Source organism: Agelaius phoeniceus, chromosome 21, assembly GCF_051311805.1.
Source record: "Agelaius phoeniceus isolate bAgePho1 chromosome 21, bAgePho1.hap1, whole genome shotgun sequence".
In the NCBI taxonomy this organism is placed as follows: Eukaryota; Metazoa; Chordata; class Aves; order Passeriformes; family Icteridae; genus Agelaius; species Agelaius phoeniceus.
Genome location: NC_135285.1, coordinates 3,139,590 through 3,152,496, shown reverse-complemented (window position 1 = coordinate 3,152,496; position 12,907 = coordinate 3,139,590). Strand labels below are relative to the sequence as shown.

Here is a 12,907-nt window from a genome sequence, read left to right as displayed (position 1 = left end):
ATATGGATGTATGTATATTAGATCTCACAGAAGATTACAGGAAAATCATGGGATCAGCTGGAGTGGAAACTTAGCTATAAAGTCATATGCTTGGTTTCCCAAGACCAGTGACTCTATGGAAATTGATAGAAAATTTTGGCAGCCTGATAATGACAGGCAATACACCATAAATGAGGTCGTTTTCTTTAGTAGATCCTGGGGGAGAAATTGTGAAACTAAATTTTGGTAATGAAAGAGTACTTTGGGGCTGGGAACACTATAAAAGACAATGAATACCCTTTAAAAGAAATTCCCATCGTTCATCTCCTCCTCCTGGAAGGTGCCTAAGCCCACACTTTGTGATCTTGCACAGGCAGATCTATTGCAAGTATTTACTCAAATAAGAATGTTTTATTTTACTTTGGAAAAGCTGTGCAAATCCCAGGACTTCTAGCTCTACAATCACGTGTTGCTGGCAGTTGAATTAAACATCTGAATCCCTCGGGACCCAGCTATAGCACTCTTGTGCTGCAGCCATGAGAGGAGCAGCTGGAACACAGTCAGCCAGAGGTTGTGAGCAAGTGTGAGAGCAGAAATTGGCTTCTGGAAATGTCTGTAGTCTCCATCAGCTGAGCATTCCTTTCCTCAGCAGCTAATTTGTGGGACATGCCTTCCCCATTCCCTGCGTGTGAGATGAGCCTTAGGAACCGCTCCTGGGAAAATGTGAAACTGGGCAAGTCATTATTTCCTGAGCCTTGAGAACTTCTTATAACTTTGGCTTGGCTTTTTTTTTTTCCCCCCCTCCCATTCCCAGTGTCTCCTCCAACTGAGCTGACTGTGACCAACGTGACAGATAAAACCGTCAATCTGGAGTGGAAGCACGAGAACCTCGTCAACGAGTACCTCGTCACCTACGTGCCCACCAGCAGTGGGGGCTTGGACATGCAGTTCACCGTGCCAGGAAACCACACAGCTGCCACCATCCACGAGCTGGAGCCGGGGGTGGAGTACTTCATCCGTGTCTTTGCAATCCTGAAAAACAAAAAGAGTATTCCAGTCAGCGCCAGGGTAGCCACATGTGAGTTTAATGTTCCCTGTACTCATCCTTTTGTCTACTCCAGTTGCATCCCTCTTTTGGGGTGTTGCTTATTTTGTATTTTCTGTTTTCACTTTGTATGTGTTTGCTTGCATCCCTTTCTTGGGGGTATTTATTTTGAAGTCTTTATTTTCAGTTCAGATATATTGATTTATATTCTGGTTTTGGGATATTATTTCTTTTGTATTTTCTACTTCCAATTCAAATGTTGGCCTGGAAAAAACAGCCTTCTGCACTTTCATTTTCTACTTTTTTCCAGTACCAGGGACTGTGTTAAAAGCACAGTTCACAAGCTCTTCTGTTCTCCATGTCGCCCAGTATGGTGTCTTTGTGAATTAAGAACCTTGGCTTCTTTATAAAAATGCACATTTCTTTATTATAATGTACATTTCTTTATGATTATGTTCTTTTCTATTATAAAATTTTAAAAATTCTGGTAATTCTTCCTGAGAAAAAAATTAAAAATGCAACAGCATATAAAAGAGCAATATGAAATCACTTGAATTCAAACTATTTTGGCTAAAGTAGAGATTATATTTGTTTTGTATCTTTGCTATGATTTACTACATCTTACCTTTTATCTGCCTGTCTGTACTTCTGTTGTTCATCTTTTTGTTTTGTGCACATCACTGTCATATCTAAACATCCCAATATCAAAAGGTGCTCTTTACTTCTGGCACTGAGCTCATTTCTGGAGAGCTGGAGCAGGATTCAGCACTCCTGACTTCCAAAGTTAACACCAGGCTTCTTTCAAGAGGGCACAAAAAAGAGAATTTGAGGGTAAAATTCTTTTTATTCTAAGGTGACATTTAACCAGCTCAGGAAAGTCTCTCCAAAGCCACAATAACTGGATCTAAGAGTTTAACCACCTCAGCTGCAGATCCCCACCTGGCAGATATTTCTAGAAATGGAAAGATGCCCCACCCCAGTGCCCTATTTATGAGAATTTGACACTCATGTGAGAATATCCCTTTCTTCTGCCACAGATCTGCCTGCTCCAGAAGGACTGAAATTCAAATCTGTTCGGGAAACATCCGTCCAGGTGGAGTGGGACCCGCTGAACTTTTCTTTTGATGGCTGGGAGCTGGTCTTCCATAATATGGTGAGGAAGCAGATCACATATAGAATGAAAAATTTTTATGGATTTTTATGTTTGTACTCACTGATTGTCCCATGTGTTCCAGAAAAAGGATGATAATGGTGACATAACCAGCAGCTTGAAAAGGCCAGAGACGTCCTACATGCAGCCAGGTTTGGCACCTGGGCAGCAGTACAATGTGTCCATCCATATCGTGAAGAACAACACCAGAGGACCAGGACTGTCCAAAGTCATCACCACAAGTAGGCACAACCTGTGTTTGGTCTGGTTTTAGTTGGCCACCAACAAAACATCTGCTGTTTGGAGGTTTTGAAACAAGAGAAAGTCAGGCTCTACCCTGTGAGTTACTGGGGGTAGAAAGGAAATAGTGGAGTTGCTAATGAATACAAGAGGAAAAAAAGAATTCCTCTCCACTTCACCTGTTTGAAGCAGAATGGAAATGTATGTCCAGCTTAGCAATGCACTTTTATTCCTTTTTCAAGATGAACATCTGCAAGAACTAGAACTCCTTGCTAGAATTTGTTTAATCCTGGTGATATTTGCATGAAGAGCGTGTGAAGGTGGGGAACCTCTTAGGGTTCCTGCTTGACTTTCTTTTGGCATCTCCAGCTTTGAAGGAGTTTTGATGGATTTGCTTCTGATGGATTGATTCCATCTGGAGTCCAAAACCATAGGAACCAAAGGAAAAGCGTAAATGAGGATACTAATTTTAACTTTGTTTTGAATCATCAATTAAAAGCATAAGAATATGGGTGTTTTTCATGGCAGGATTTCTTTTTAAAGCCCCTTTTCCCCTCTCTTTTGCTTGGTAACAGAGCTTGATGCCCCCAGCCAGGTGGAGGCCAAAGACGTCACCGACACCACGGCTCTCATCACGTGGTCCAAACCCTTGGCTGAAGTTGAAGGTGTAGAGCTCACTTATGGCCCCAAGGACATTCCAGGGGACAGGACAACCATTGACCTCTCTGAAGATGAGAACCAATACTCCATTGGCAACCTGAGGCCACACACAGAGTACGAGGTGACGCTGGTCTCTCGTCGAGGGGACATGGAGAGTGACCCTGTGAGGGAAGTCTTTGTCACAGGTGAGGGGCTGGGAAGGTGCCACAGGGACCACCCATCTTCCTGTGCTGTTTGTGTCTTGTTGCTGGAGTTGGCAGCTACTGATCAACACAAAATCAGCCCAGTTTTAGAGGTACATGAAAGTAGAGAATAATTTCCTGTGCCTTTTATGCCTTGTTGGCTCACCAAAATATTTAGAGCCCCCCACAAGATTCTAAATGTATTTTAAAAACGGGAATTAGGTTATTGTGTCTTTTACCCTAAATCCCTATTTCAAAAAGCAAATTCCTCTAAATCATTTGTCTGTTTAATGAGCTAAATATCTTCCATGGTTCCTGTTCCATCTTACTTCTCTTTCCAAATTAGTTTAGAAGCAGAGATCTGGTTGTTTTTTTTTTTTTCTTCTTCAGTTCTGCTAATATGTCCTGCCATTCTTTTATAAATTTACTACGCTCCTCAGTGATTCTGGGAATGTTTTTGGAAAGTGTGGGTCCTTTAGCAGGTTATCAAGGCTTGATGCATTAAGAGAGCTGTGAATTAGATCCCTTTTCATCCTTAAATACAGTTATTTTGGGGAAGGATTTGAGGCTACTGTAGGTGTGAAAAATGAAAGCTCATTGAATTTCTCCATAATATTCACCTTTTTTTGAGACTAAGAGTTCCTTCTAGCCTTCTAGCTAGTGAACACAAATTCTAGAGATGACCAGTTTTTGCTCTTTTTTTTCTTTTGAAAGCTGACGTATTTGTAAAGGAAAACTATTCTCATCCAAGTATGTTTTCCACAAACACATTTTGTAATAAAAACTTGCCATAAAAACTTGTAATTACAAGCAAAAATGTTATTTTTGTCTCAGGAGATAGAAGTTAAATTTCTTGAACTGAAGCTGGTGAAATCTGCTTTTCATGCTAGAAGACCTCTGGTTTTTGTAGTTAAGACATAACAGGATCATGTGAGAGGAAGCTTTATGGGTCACTTCACCTTCTCAAAAGCACTGTCACAAGAGACTGCTGTCAGAAGAGAAATATTCCTAATTATTTATTTATTGCTTGGTTGGTTCCAGACCTGGATGCTCCAAGGAACCTGAAGAGGGTGTCCCAGACTGACAGCAACATCACCCTGGAGTGGAAGAACAGCCACGCCAATGTCGATAATTACCGAATCAAGTTTGCCCCCATCTCTGGTGGGGACCACGTGGAGATCACAGTGCCCAAGGGCAGCCAGGCCACAACCAGAGCTACACTCACAGGTAGGGGGAATGGAGAGATTGTCACTAGTGTCACATTGTTTTTGTCACCCCAGGGCACAGGACACGGAGAAAAAAATGTCCTTGTGGTCACCATACATTAGAGGTACAAACAAATTTTGAGTGATCTCAAGCACATTTTTTTTGGGACAAGAGGTTACAAATTTGAAATTAGATGAGATATTAGGAAGGAATTGTTCCCTGTGAGGGTGGGCAGGCCCTGGCACAGGGTGCCCAGAGCAGCTGGGGCTGCCCCTGGATCCCTGGCAGTGCCCAAGACCAGGCTGGGCAGGGCTGGGAGCAGCCTGGGACAGTGGGAGGTGTCCCTGCCATGGCAGGGGTGGAACAAGATGATCTTTAATGTCCCTTCCAACTCAAACTAGTGCATGATTCTATAATTGGAGTAGACCAAACTGAATTGAAAGCCATGTGAAATGGATTTACCAGCCAGCAGAAGACATGAAACCATTTCACCTCCACATGCATCCCTGAATCCAACGAATCAGTTCCCCTAATTCCAAGCAGTTCTGTGGAAGTGGCTTCACATCCCAAGCTCAAGAGGCATTTTCATGTGCTAGGGGTGGGATTCACTGGTGCCAGTCTGCAGCTTGTCAGCTGGAGGGTCAACAGAAACCTTAATTCTCTGCATAGAGGAAAGCAGATCTCTCACTTTGCATCCATTAAGCCTTCCTTATTCCAGAAATGCCAGCAGGCATATTCATATGGACAGGAACTTCTATTTCTTCTCCTCGTCTTGTAGGTTTGAGACCTGGAACTGAATATGGCATTGGAGTGACAGCAGTGAGGAACGACAGGGAAAGTGCTCCTGCTACCATCAATGCTGGCACTGGTGAGTGTCCTGATCCCATCACAGCTCTGGAGGAGGCAACTCAGGTGGAGCCACTCTTCCATTTCTAAGAGATGCTGGAAGAGATATTTTAGAAAGTTCTTGATTTCATTTTGCTACTTTTCTCCTCAAGGAAAACAAAAAAAATTCTGACAAAGGTCATAAACTCTCAATCTGACTTCTTTTTCCTGCTCCTCTTAATGTTCTGGGAGTTTCATCTCCAGGTGAGCTCCTTAATGATAATTATACTTGCACTGATCATTCTGGCCATCCTCTAAGCCTGTGAGGGTTTCTGGCAGGAATGGTGGTGGCCAAAATGTGGATGTGACAAAGAGAGGTTGCAGTACTCCTGGCTGACCTTCCAATCCAGAATTTTTCACACTATTCCCAGGTGAATTATCTGAAGGCTTTATTTCTCCCTCCCAAGTATAAGGGCAGGAAATTTGTTCTGGTTTTGTCTGTAAAGGAGAACATCATCATTATCTGTGGTGTTTGTGAGGTCCCCAGGACAAGGTGAGAGATGAGAATTTGACTCCATGTTCTCAGAAGGCTGATATATTATTTTATGATATTATATTATATTACATTACATTATATTATATTATAAGAAAACGCTGTACTAAAACTATACTAAAGAAAGAGAAAGGAGATATCAGAAGGCTTCACAAGAATGATAATGAAAGCTTGTGACTGACTCCTCAGTCAGACACAGCTGATGGTGATTGGTCATTAATTAAAAACAATTCACATGGAACCAATCAAACATTCACCTGTTGGTAAACAAGTCCAAGCCACATTCCAAAGCAGCAAACACAGGAGCAGCAATCAGATAATTATTGTTTTCATTCCTCTCTGAGGCTTCTCAGCTTCCCAAGAGAAGAAATCCTGGGCAAAGAGGATTTTTTAGAAAATATCATGGTGACAATTCTCTACCCATTTCAAAGGGTCCCAAAGGTGGGCAGACCCTGAGCTGCTGCCAGACCCCCAGTGGAGATATTTGTTGGGGAAGATGAAACAGGAAAGCCTTATCAATATGATTGCCTGGCAAAAGATTTTGAGAATATGGAAACTATAAATGAGATTGAAATGAAAGCAAGCTTTGAGATCCCTCAGTTACTGAACAACTGGAAAACAATGGTGTGGCCAGCTGAAGGTGATCCCCTTTTGATGGAACAACACCCTCTGCTTGCAGACAGGCCCAAGGCTCAGAGCAGACCCTGCCAGCTTGACAGAAGGGGCCCAAAGAGGAGTTTGTAGGGTTTAAAATGTAACACAGGATGGTAATGGAATGATTCTTATAGGCTGTATGGAAATGCTGTAGGATTTGTATCCTGTACTAGATTGGTTAGTGAGAATCAGAATATTCAACACAGAAGAAGATTTATGGTATTGTAACAGGAACCTCGCTCTCTCACCCTCTCACTCTCTTAATCTTCTCATCCTCTCTCACTCTCTCATCCTCTGTACCACTCTCTTTACTTCTCTCAGGCCTGCTCTGAGCTGTGCCTGGCAGCTCCCAGCAGGGCCCTGCCCCCAGGCCCTTTGCAATAAACCCCAAGTTCCAGCCCTGGCTCCAGAGATCTCTCATCTCCATCCATCCCAACCATCCTACCCCTGACACTCCAACAGATATTCCTCGACAGATGCCTGAAAAAAAATCTCTCAGGCCACTTCAGTGGCACCTCAACTTTGTTTGTTTTTCACCTGTAGATCTTGATAACCCCAAGGACCTGGAAGTCAGCGAGCCCACTGAGACCACCTTGTCCCTGCGCTGGAGAAGGCCGGTGGCCAAGTTTGACCACTACCGCCTGGTTTACACCAATCCCTCTGGGAAGAGGAGCGAGGTGGAGATCCCAGTGGACAGCAGCTCCTTCCTGCTGCGGGGGCTGGAGCCAGGCACCGAGTACTCCATCAGCCTGCTGGCAGAGAAGGGACGGCACAAGAGCAAACCCACCACTGTCAAGGGCTCCACGGGTGAGTAACAGCCTCTGGTGGTCACTAGCCCAGGGATAACTGCACCTGATTTCCTAATCCATGTCTGGGGATTGTCCTGCAGAGCAGACAGCTCTGCCAGCATGAGAGAGTGAAGGATAGATGGATTTACCAGCCAGCAGAAGACAAGAAACCATTTCACTTCCACATGCATCCCTGAATCCAATGAATCGGTTCCCCTAATTCTAAGCGGTTCTGTGGAAGTGGCTTCACATCCCAAACTCAAGAGGGATTTTCATGTGCTAGGGGTGGGATTCACTGGTGCTAAATCCATCTCTGTGTGTCCCTCCCTGCTGTGTTCACCTCCATGTTCCCAATGATTTCTTGCTCATCCCTTGAGAGGCCTCATAAAGAGCTCATCCACTGGTCCTGTATGGATGTAGAACTCATTCTTTGTCTTAGGCTAGGCTGGGTATTTTTCTACATCATGTCTTCTAACATGTTTTGCTTTCTACAGCCAAAAACCCAAGAGGAAGAGCAAGCAGAATGTGTTTAACTTTGTTTGTTCCTGACTAATTTATTCTCTTCACAGCAGGCCATCATCCCTTAGCAGGGCCAGTGGGGCTCTGATGTTGCCCTATTTCAGTTTTCTCATCCAAAAGAGGGAAAGGCTCCTGCCCCAATCTGGTCCAAGCCACCATTTCCACTGGCTACTGTGACTTATATTTGTCTGTTTCTGCCATCTCCATTTGTGCAAACCACTCCCACTGACCATATCAGATGACTTGCTGAACAAGGTTTTATCCTTTGTGAAACATTTTGAGCCAAGGCTTGTTGCATAGACAATTATATCTCAGTATAGAACACAAGTCCTGAATCTTTAGGTTTCTCAGCCTAAATCCTATGAGGCAAAGCCTCAACTGCTCTAAGCAAGCAGAGGTGGGGAGATCACAATCAGCTGGGCTACAGTTATTGTCCTTAGCAGACACCAAGGTGTTTATCCTTTTCTCCCCAGTGACCAGCTGTGAGGTAAGCACATGTCAGATGTTGTGGATTTTACAAATTAATAATTACACAGCTTAAATTAATAATTTACATAGATCAAAGCTGGGTTCGCATTCCCTGGCAGTGCTCACGCCAGCACAACCTCTGAATGCTTTATAGAGACAGCAATCCATCCATCAGAGAGTTACATGGTCTGGAAACCATCAGTCCTGATGAGTTGTTTGATGCCTAAGTCAGGCCTGTGTCCAGTGCAGGGAAAAATTAGGAAGCTTTGAGGCACATGCAGAAGAAAGGAAGATGTAGGATTGTGTGCCAGGGTGAGCAGGTTTCCATTTTCCAGCTTTCTCTGTTGGAAGACTGAGAGGTTTCAAGGAAGTGTGCAGAGATGGTGAAGAGGCAGAAACAATGTGCTGTGGAATCTCACAGCCTGGTCTTTGCAGCACCAGCTTCCAAAGCTTCACAAGGTGGCTTCTTTTTCCTGGTTTGCCTTTTATTTATTTTTTTTTCTTTAGAAATACCTCCTCTGGCTGCTGTATTTGTTTTGTGTCTTTACTCAGAGCAGCAGTAAACAGAGAGGGCTCTGCAGTGGGCTCCAGGGAGGAGCAGTTGACATAACCTGGCTCTGTGACCTTTCTGCTGAGCAGGAATGGACAAATCCAAACACAGAGCACAGGGAGCAGAAATTCTCTGGAAGCCTGGACAGTACAAGACAAGTGGTCTCTTCAGTTTGCTTTTCCATCTACCCTCAGGACACTCCTCTTTATCCATGTTCCAGCACTTGGGAGGTCCCAAGTCCTCAGGATGAAGCCAAACAATCTTGTTTTGCCCTCTCTTGTGGAGGCAAGCTGAAACATTCAGAACTCGTGAACCTCTAGCAAAGGACACATCACAAAATACATGATACAGGATGGAAGCCACTGTTGCTTCTGTCCCTTCACAGGGATGAAGTGCAGCTCGAGTGACAAAGTCTTTTTTAACTGATATCCCTGATCCTGCACTCAAGGGATGGCAAAGATTACAGAGTGACGTTTGCTAAATTTTGCTGAGAAGGAAAGCTGAATATTTCACATTTCCATTTGCTTGTTTGTCTCTTGTAGCTCCATGTAGCATAACCCTAATGCAAGCATTGAGTCCTGACCCAGAGGAGCTCCCTGAAATGAGGTTTTTTTTGCTCCAGAGAGAATGCAGGAGAATTCCATGAGGGACCTTGTGGTCCTGAGGGGAACAGACCACACAGCTTTAGTGTTTTGTGGTGAGTGAATAGAGGAGCCCATAGCAGTTTTGTGCTGGAGTAATGGGAGTGTCACAGCAGAGCCCTTCCTGCCCAGAGAACCCCTGGGAGCTGGGATTGACAGCCTCCAAACCAACACTTCCTATAGAATTGAGGTGTGTGGATGGGCTGGAGAGCAGCACTCTGCTCCTCTGGAAGCTGAGTTACCACAGGAAACTCCTTTCTGTTATTAGTGAAGGTGTCAGGAGGGTCCCACCTGCCATTGCACCAAGGTTTGACTCAGAAATTAAAGAAAATTACCCATTTTACCCCTTGGAGGGACCTTGCCTTGAGCATGCCCCAGCAGATGAGCAGGGTGAGCACATCCCCAGCACTCAGACTGCAGCTTTGTCCTGTCCTGCTCTGCCTCTGGAGCCCTGCCTGCAGAGCACAGTGTGGGGCCTGGAGCAGGAGGGGTGGCAAAACATCAGGCATGAGAGGCCTGGGGAGATAAATGAGTGAGCATTAGAGAAACCAAGAGCCAAGCTCAAATTCCTCTGCTGAAGGACCCAGATTGTGCAGCAACTGTTGATGGATCGTGGATGTGATGCTGTCTTGCCTCTGGGAGTGAGCTTGTACAGCAGAGCATGGCTTGGAGAAGTGACTTTTCCATTCTGCTGAATGTTTTCCACAAGATTTATGCTGTTTACCCAAGGCCCTTGTCCGTGGTGTGCGTCAGCCCCTCTTCCTCTCCTGGCTTCTCCAAGGCTCAGATTGCTCCACCCTTTTTTATACAAACTCAAAGAAACATCAGCAGGAATGATTAGGTGAGCCAGCTCCATGGGAAAGTGCAGTGCTGAGCACTGGGAAACTGAATTTGCCAGGGAAGATTGTCCAGTTTGTTCAGCTGGCTCCTGAGAGCACCTGAGTTCAAGATGAGGGTTTTTAGAGGTGATTACTCAATTTCTGGAGCATTGCTGGCTTGTGATGTGCTGCAGCAGTTTCTTTGTGAAATTCAGAGGTGCACAGGCACTGCAAGCCTGTTTAATCAGCTGATTAAGAGAGGGGAAAGTGGTTTAGCCAAAGGGGGCTGAAAAGAAAACCTTGCTGGGTCATCAAGAGATTGGGAAAGTGGCTGAGAGCTCCTCCTGGGGAATAATTTAAAATCCCAGATTCAGAAGCAAGAAATAACCCAGAATACCTCTTGCTTTATCCCAAGGAGTTGGGGAAATGTCCTGGCAGCACATGAGCATCCATTTTAGTACAACCACCAGAGAAACATTCCAGTGGAATTCCTCAAAAGGCCAACACCACTCCACAGCCTGGAGATTTTACCAAGAGTTATTGAGCTCTCTCCTAAGCTGACAGTAAGAAGTGTTCCAGCCTGGGAAGGAGTGCATGTTTGTTATCCATCCAGTTTCCCTCTTCAGCTTCTATCTCTGTTCATTCATCTCACCACTGTGAATCATTCTCTGGCTGTCACCCACCCACCTAAAGCTCTCAGAGCTCTCTGTTTTTTCTGCCCATCTCTTGTTAAATCAAGTGTTTGAGCTCCACTGTTCTTCAGTGGATTGTCTTTGATTGTCTTCCAGATTTTCCATTATCTGTTACAGCATTCTGCCTGCTAAACAAAGAACACTGATATTTCTGTGGTAATATCAGAGTATTTTCCATGTATTCACATCATTTTCATTTGTCCATCTTCTGTTTGTTTGTACACAAAGCCACATATTCCCCTGATACACATGGATTCACTGTGGGATATATGAGTGTTAATATCTGTGGTAGAGGAAAACCATTCTTTCTCACCCACAAGTTAATTTGTGGAGTCATTAAGTCCAAGGTAATATTCAGAATTACATTCCCTATGTTCCATGGGACAACCTGTACATGGCAACCTCCATGTTGTTGCCAAAGTTGGTACAATAAAATAAAATAAATCCACTTGTGAATCCAGCAAATTTCTGGATTCAAATCTCACACAGCTGGTTGGACCCTCAGGTTTTTTATAATATACTTGAACTGCTGCTGCATTTTCCATCCAGATTGGAGTCACCAAATCCTTGTGTGGCTGTGCTGGAACAGGCAGGGATGTGGGAGAAATGTGGGGTGATGAGGGAAAATGAGGGAAAATGAGGGGCCAGTTTTGACTGATCTTACACAGGGTCCTCTCACACACCCTCAGTACATCAGGAGTGTAATGCCACCCCAATTTTATGTTGCCTCTTGCATTTTTGAAGGTTTTATCTTCAGTTTCCAGCTCAGGGTTCAGTTTCCCAGGGGGAGCTGTCCCTGTGGGATGCAGTGCTGCCCTCTCCTCCCCACAGGGCTGCCCACTCTTGTCTTCAGCAGAAACCCTTCCAGCAAAGCCCAGCCCAGCAAAGCCCAGCCACCTCTGTGCCTGCTAAATGAACAACTTTGAGACTAAACAAGTGCCAGTGCTCTTGATGCTGTAATTTTTTGCCTGTTCCCAGAACAGGAAAGACCTGCTTGGCACCTGCTGATGCACAAGCAACTGGGAGTTGCAGAATGGTTCCAAACCTTCCTGCTTTGTTCCACGAGCAGCCTGGAGCAGGCAGATAACAATTCTGACAGGGATTTACTGGGAAAGAGGGGTTGATGGCAGTGGTGAGCATTGTAGCTGTGCCGCTGTGATGGAAACATGCTTATCTCCAGGATGCAGCATAGGCAGAGCCTGCTCAAATCATGTCTGGGGTGATTTAAAGGCAGTTCTTACCTAAATCAAGACTATTAATGTCATATGTAAATATAAATATTAATATTATATATAAATATAAATCAGTGCTTGTCTTACAGGCTTCTCTCCTTCCCAGAGGTGAGCAGAAAACAATGTTTTCACACCTGTAGTTAACCTGAGAGAATATTTACAAGCTAACATTTCTGCATCCATTTGAAAACATTTCTAATTGATTTTGCTCCTCTGGAAATGTATTTCTTTGTGAGGGATGTGTGAATTTGGAGACATGTAATGAATCCTGAGCAGATATTTGTGCTGAGCTGATGGATGGTGCTCCAGGACTTGCTCTCTCTTATTGAATGCAAGTGGAGCATGAAAGCAAGGAAGTCACCGAGGTGTGAAATGATGTGGCTTCCCACTAATGAGGAGATAATTCTGCATGTCAGAGAAATGCCCTGCCTGGTGCCTGGTGCCTGGCATCAGAAACACGTTGCCTGTGACCTCCACAGCTCTCAGATTTCCAGAATCTCTCTGTTCCACAGGACATATCCACAGATCATTCAGAATGTTAAAAGCCAGGCCTCTCCCCTTTCCATTCCTGGGAATGTCCTGTAAGAAATATTCTTTAAGTTCTTTCTCTCCTAGTTTTTAGGCAAGAATGTGTGTCCCCTCCACTTTCTTCTGCCTGTATCACAATGGGTAACTCTTCCAAGCCTGTTTTTGGTAGGATATGAG

General features: G+C 44.4%; 1 protein-coding gene across 4 annotated transcripts in view; it reads left to right on the top strand.

Annotated features, from left to right (window-relative positions):
• The window catches only part of TNC (tenascin C), a 77,278-nt gene that overhangs the window by 28,880 nt on the left and 35,491 nt on the right, over positions 1–12,907 (top strand). For all 4 annotated transcript variants that reach the window (XM_077189176.1, XM_077189178.1, XM_077189177.1 and 1 more), the window contains 7 exons: positions 794–1,057; positions 2,062–2,177; positions 2,260–2,416; positions 2,990–3,259; positions 4,298–4,483; positions 5,241–5,330; positions 7,038–7,301. In XM_077189176.1, the coding sequence (XP_077045291.1) occupies positions 794–1,057; positions 2,062–2,177; positions 2,260–2,416; positions 2,990–3,259; positions 4,298–4,483; positions 5,241–5,330; positions 7,038–7,301 (1,347 nt within the window). The remainder of the gene's footprint in view (positions 1–793; positions 1,058–2,061; positions 2,178–2,259; positions 2,417–2,989; positions 3,260–4,297; positions 4,484–5,240; positions 5,331–7,037; positions 7,302–12,907) is intronic.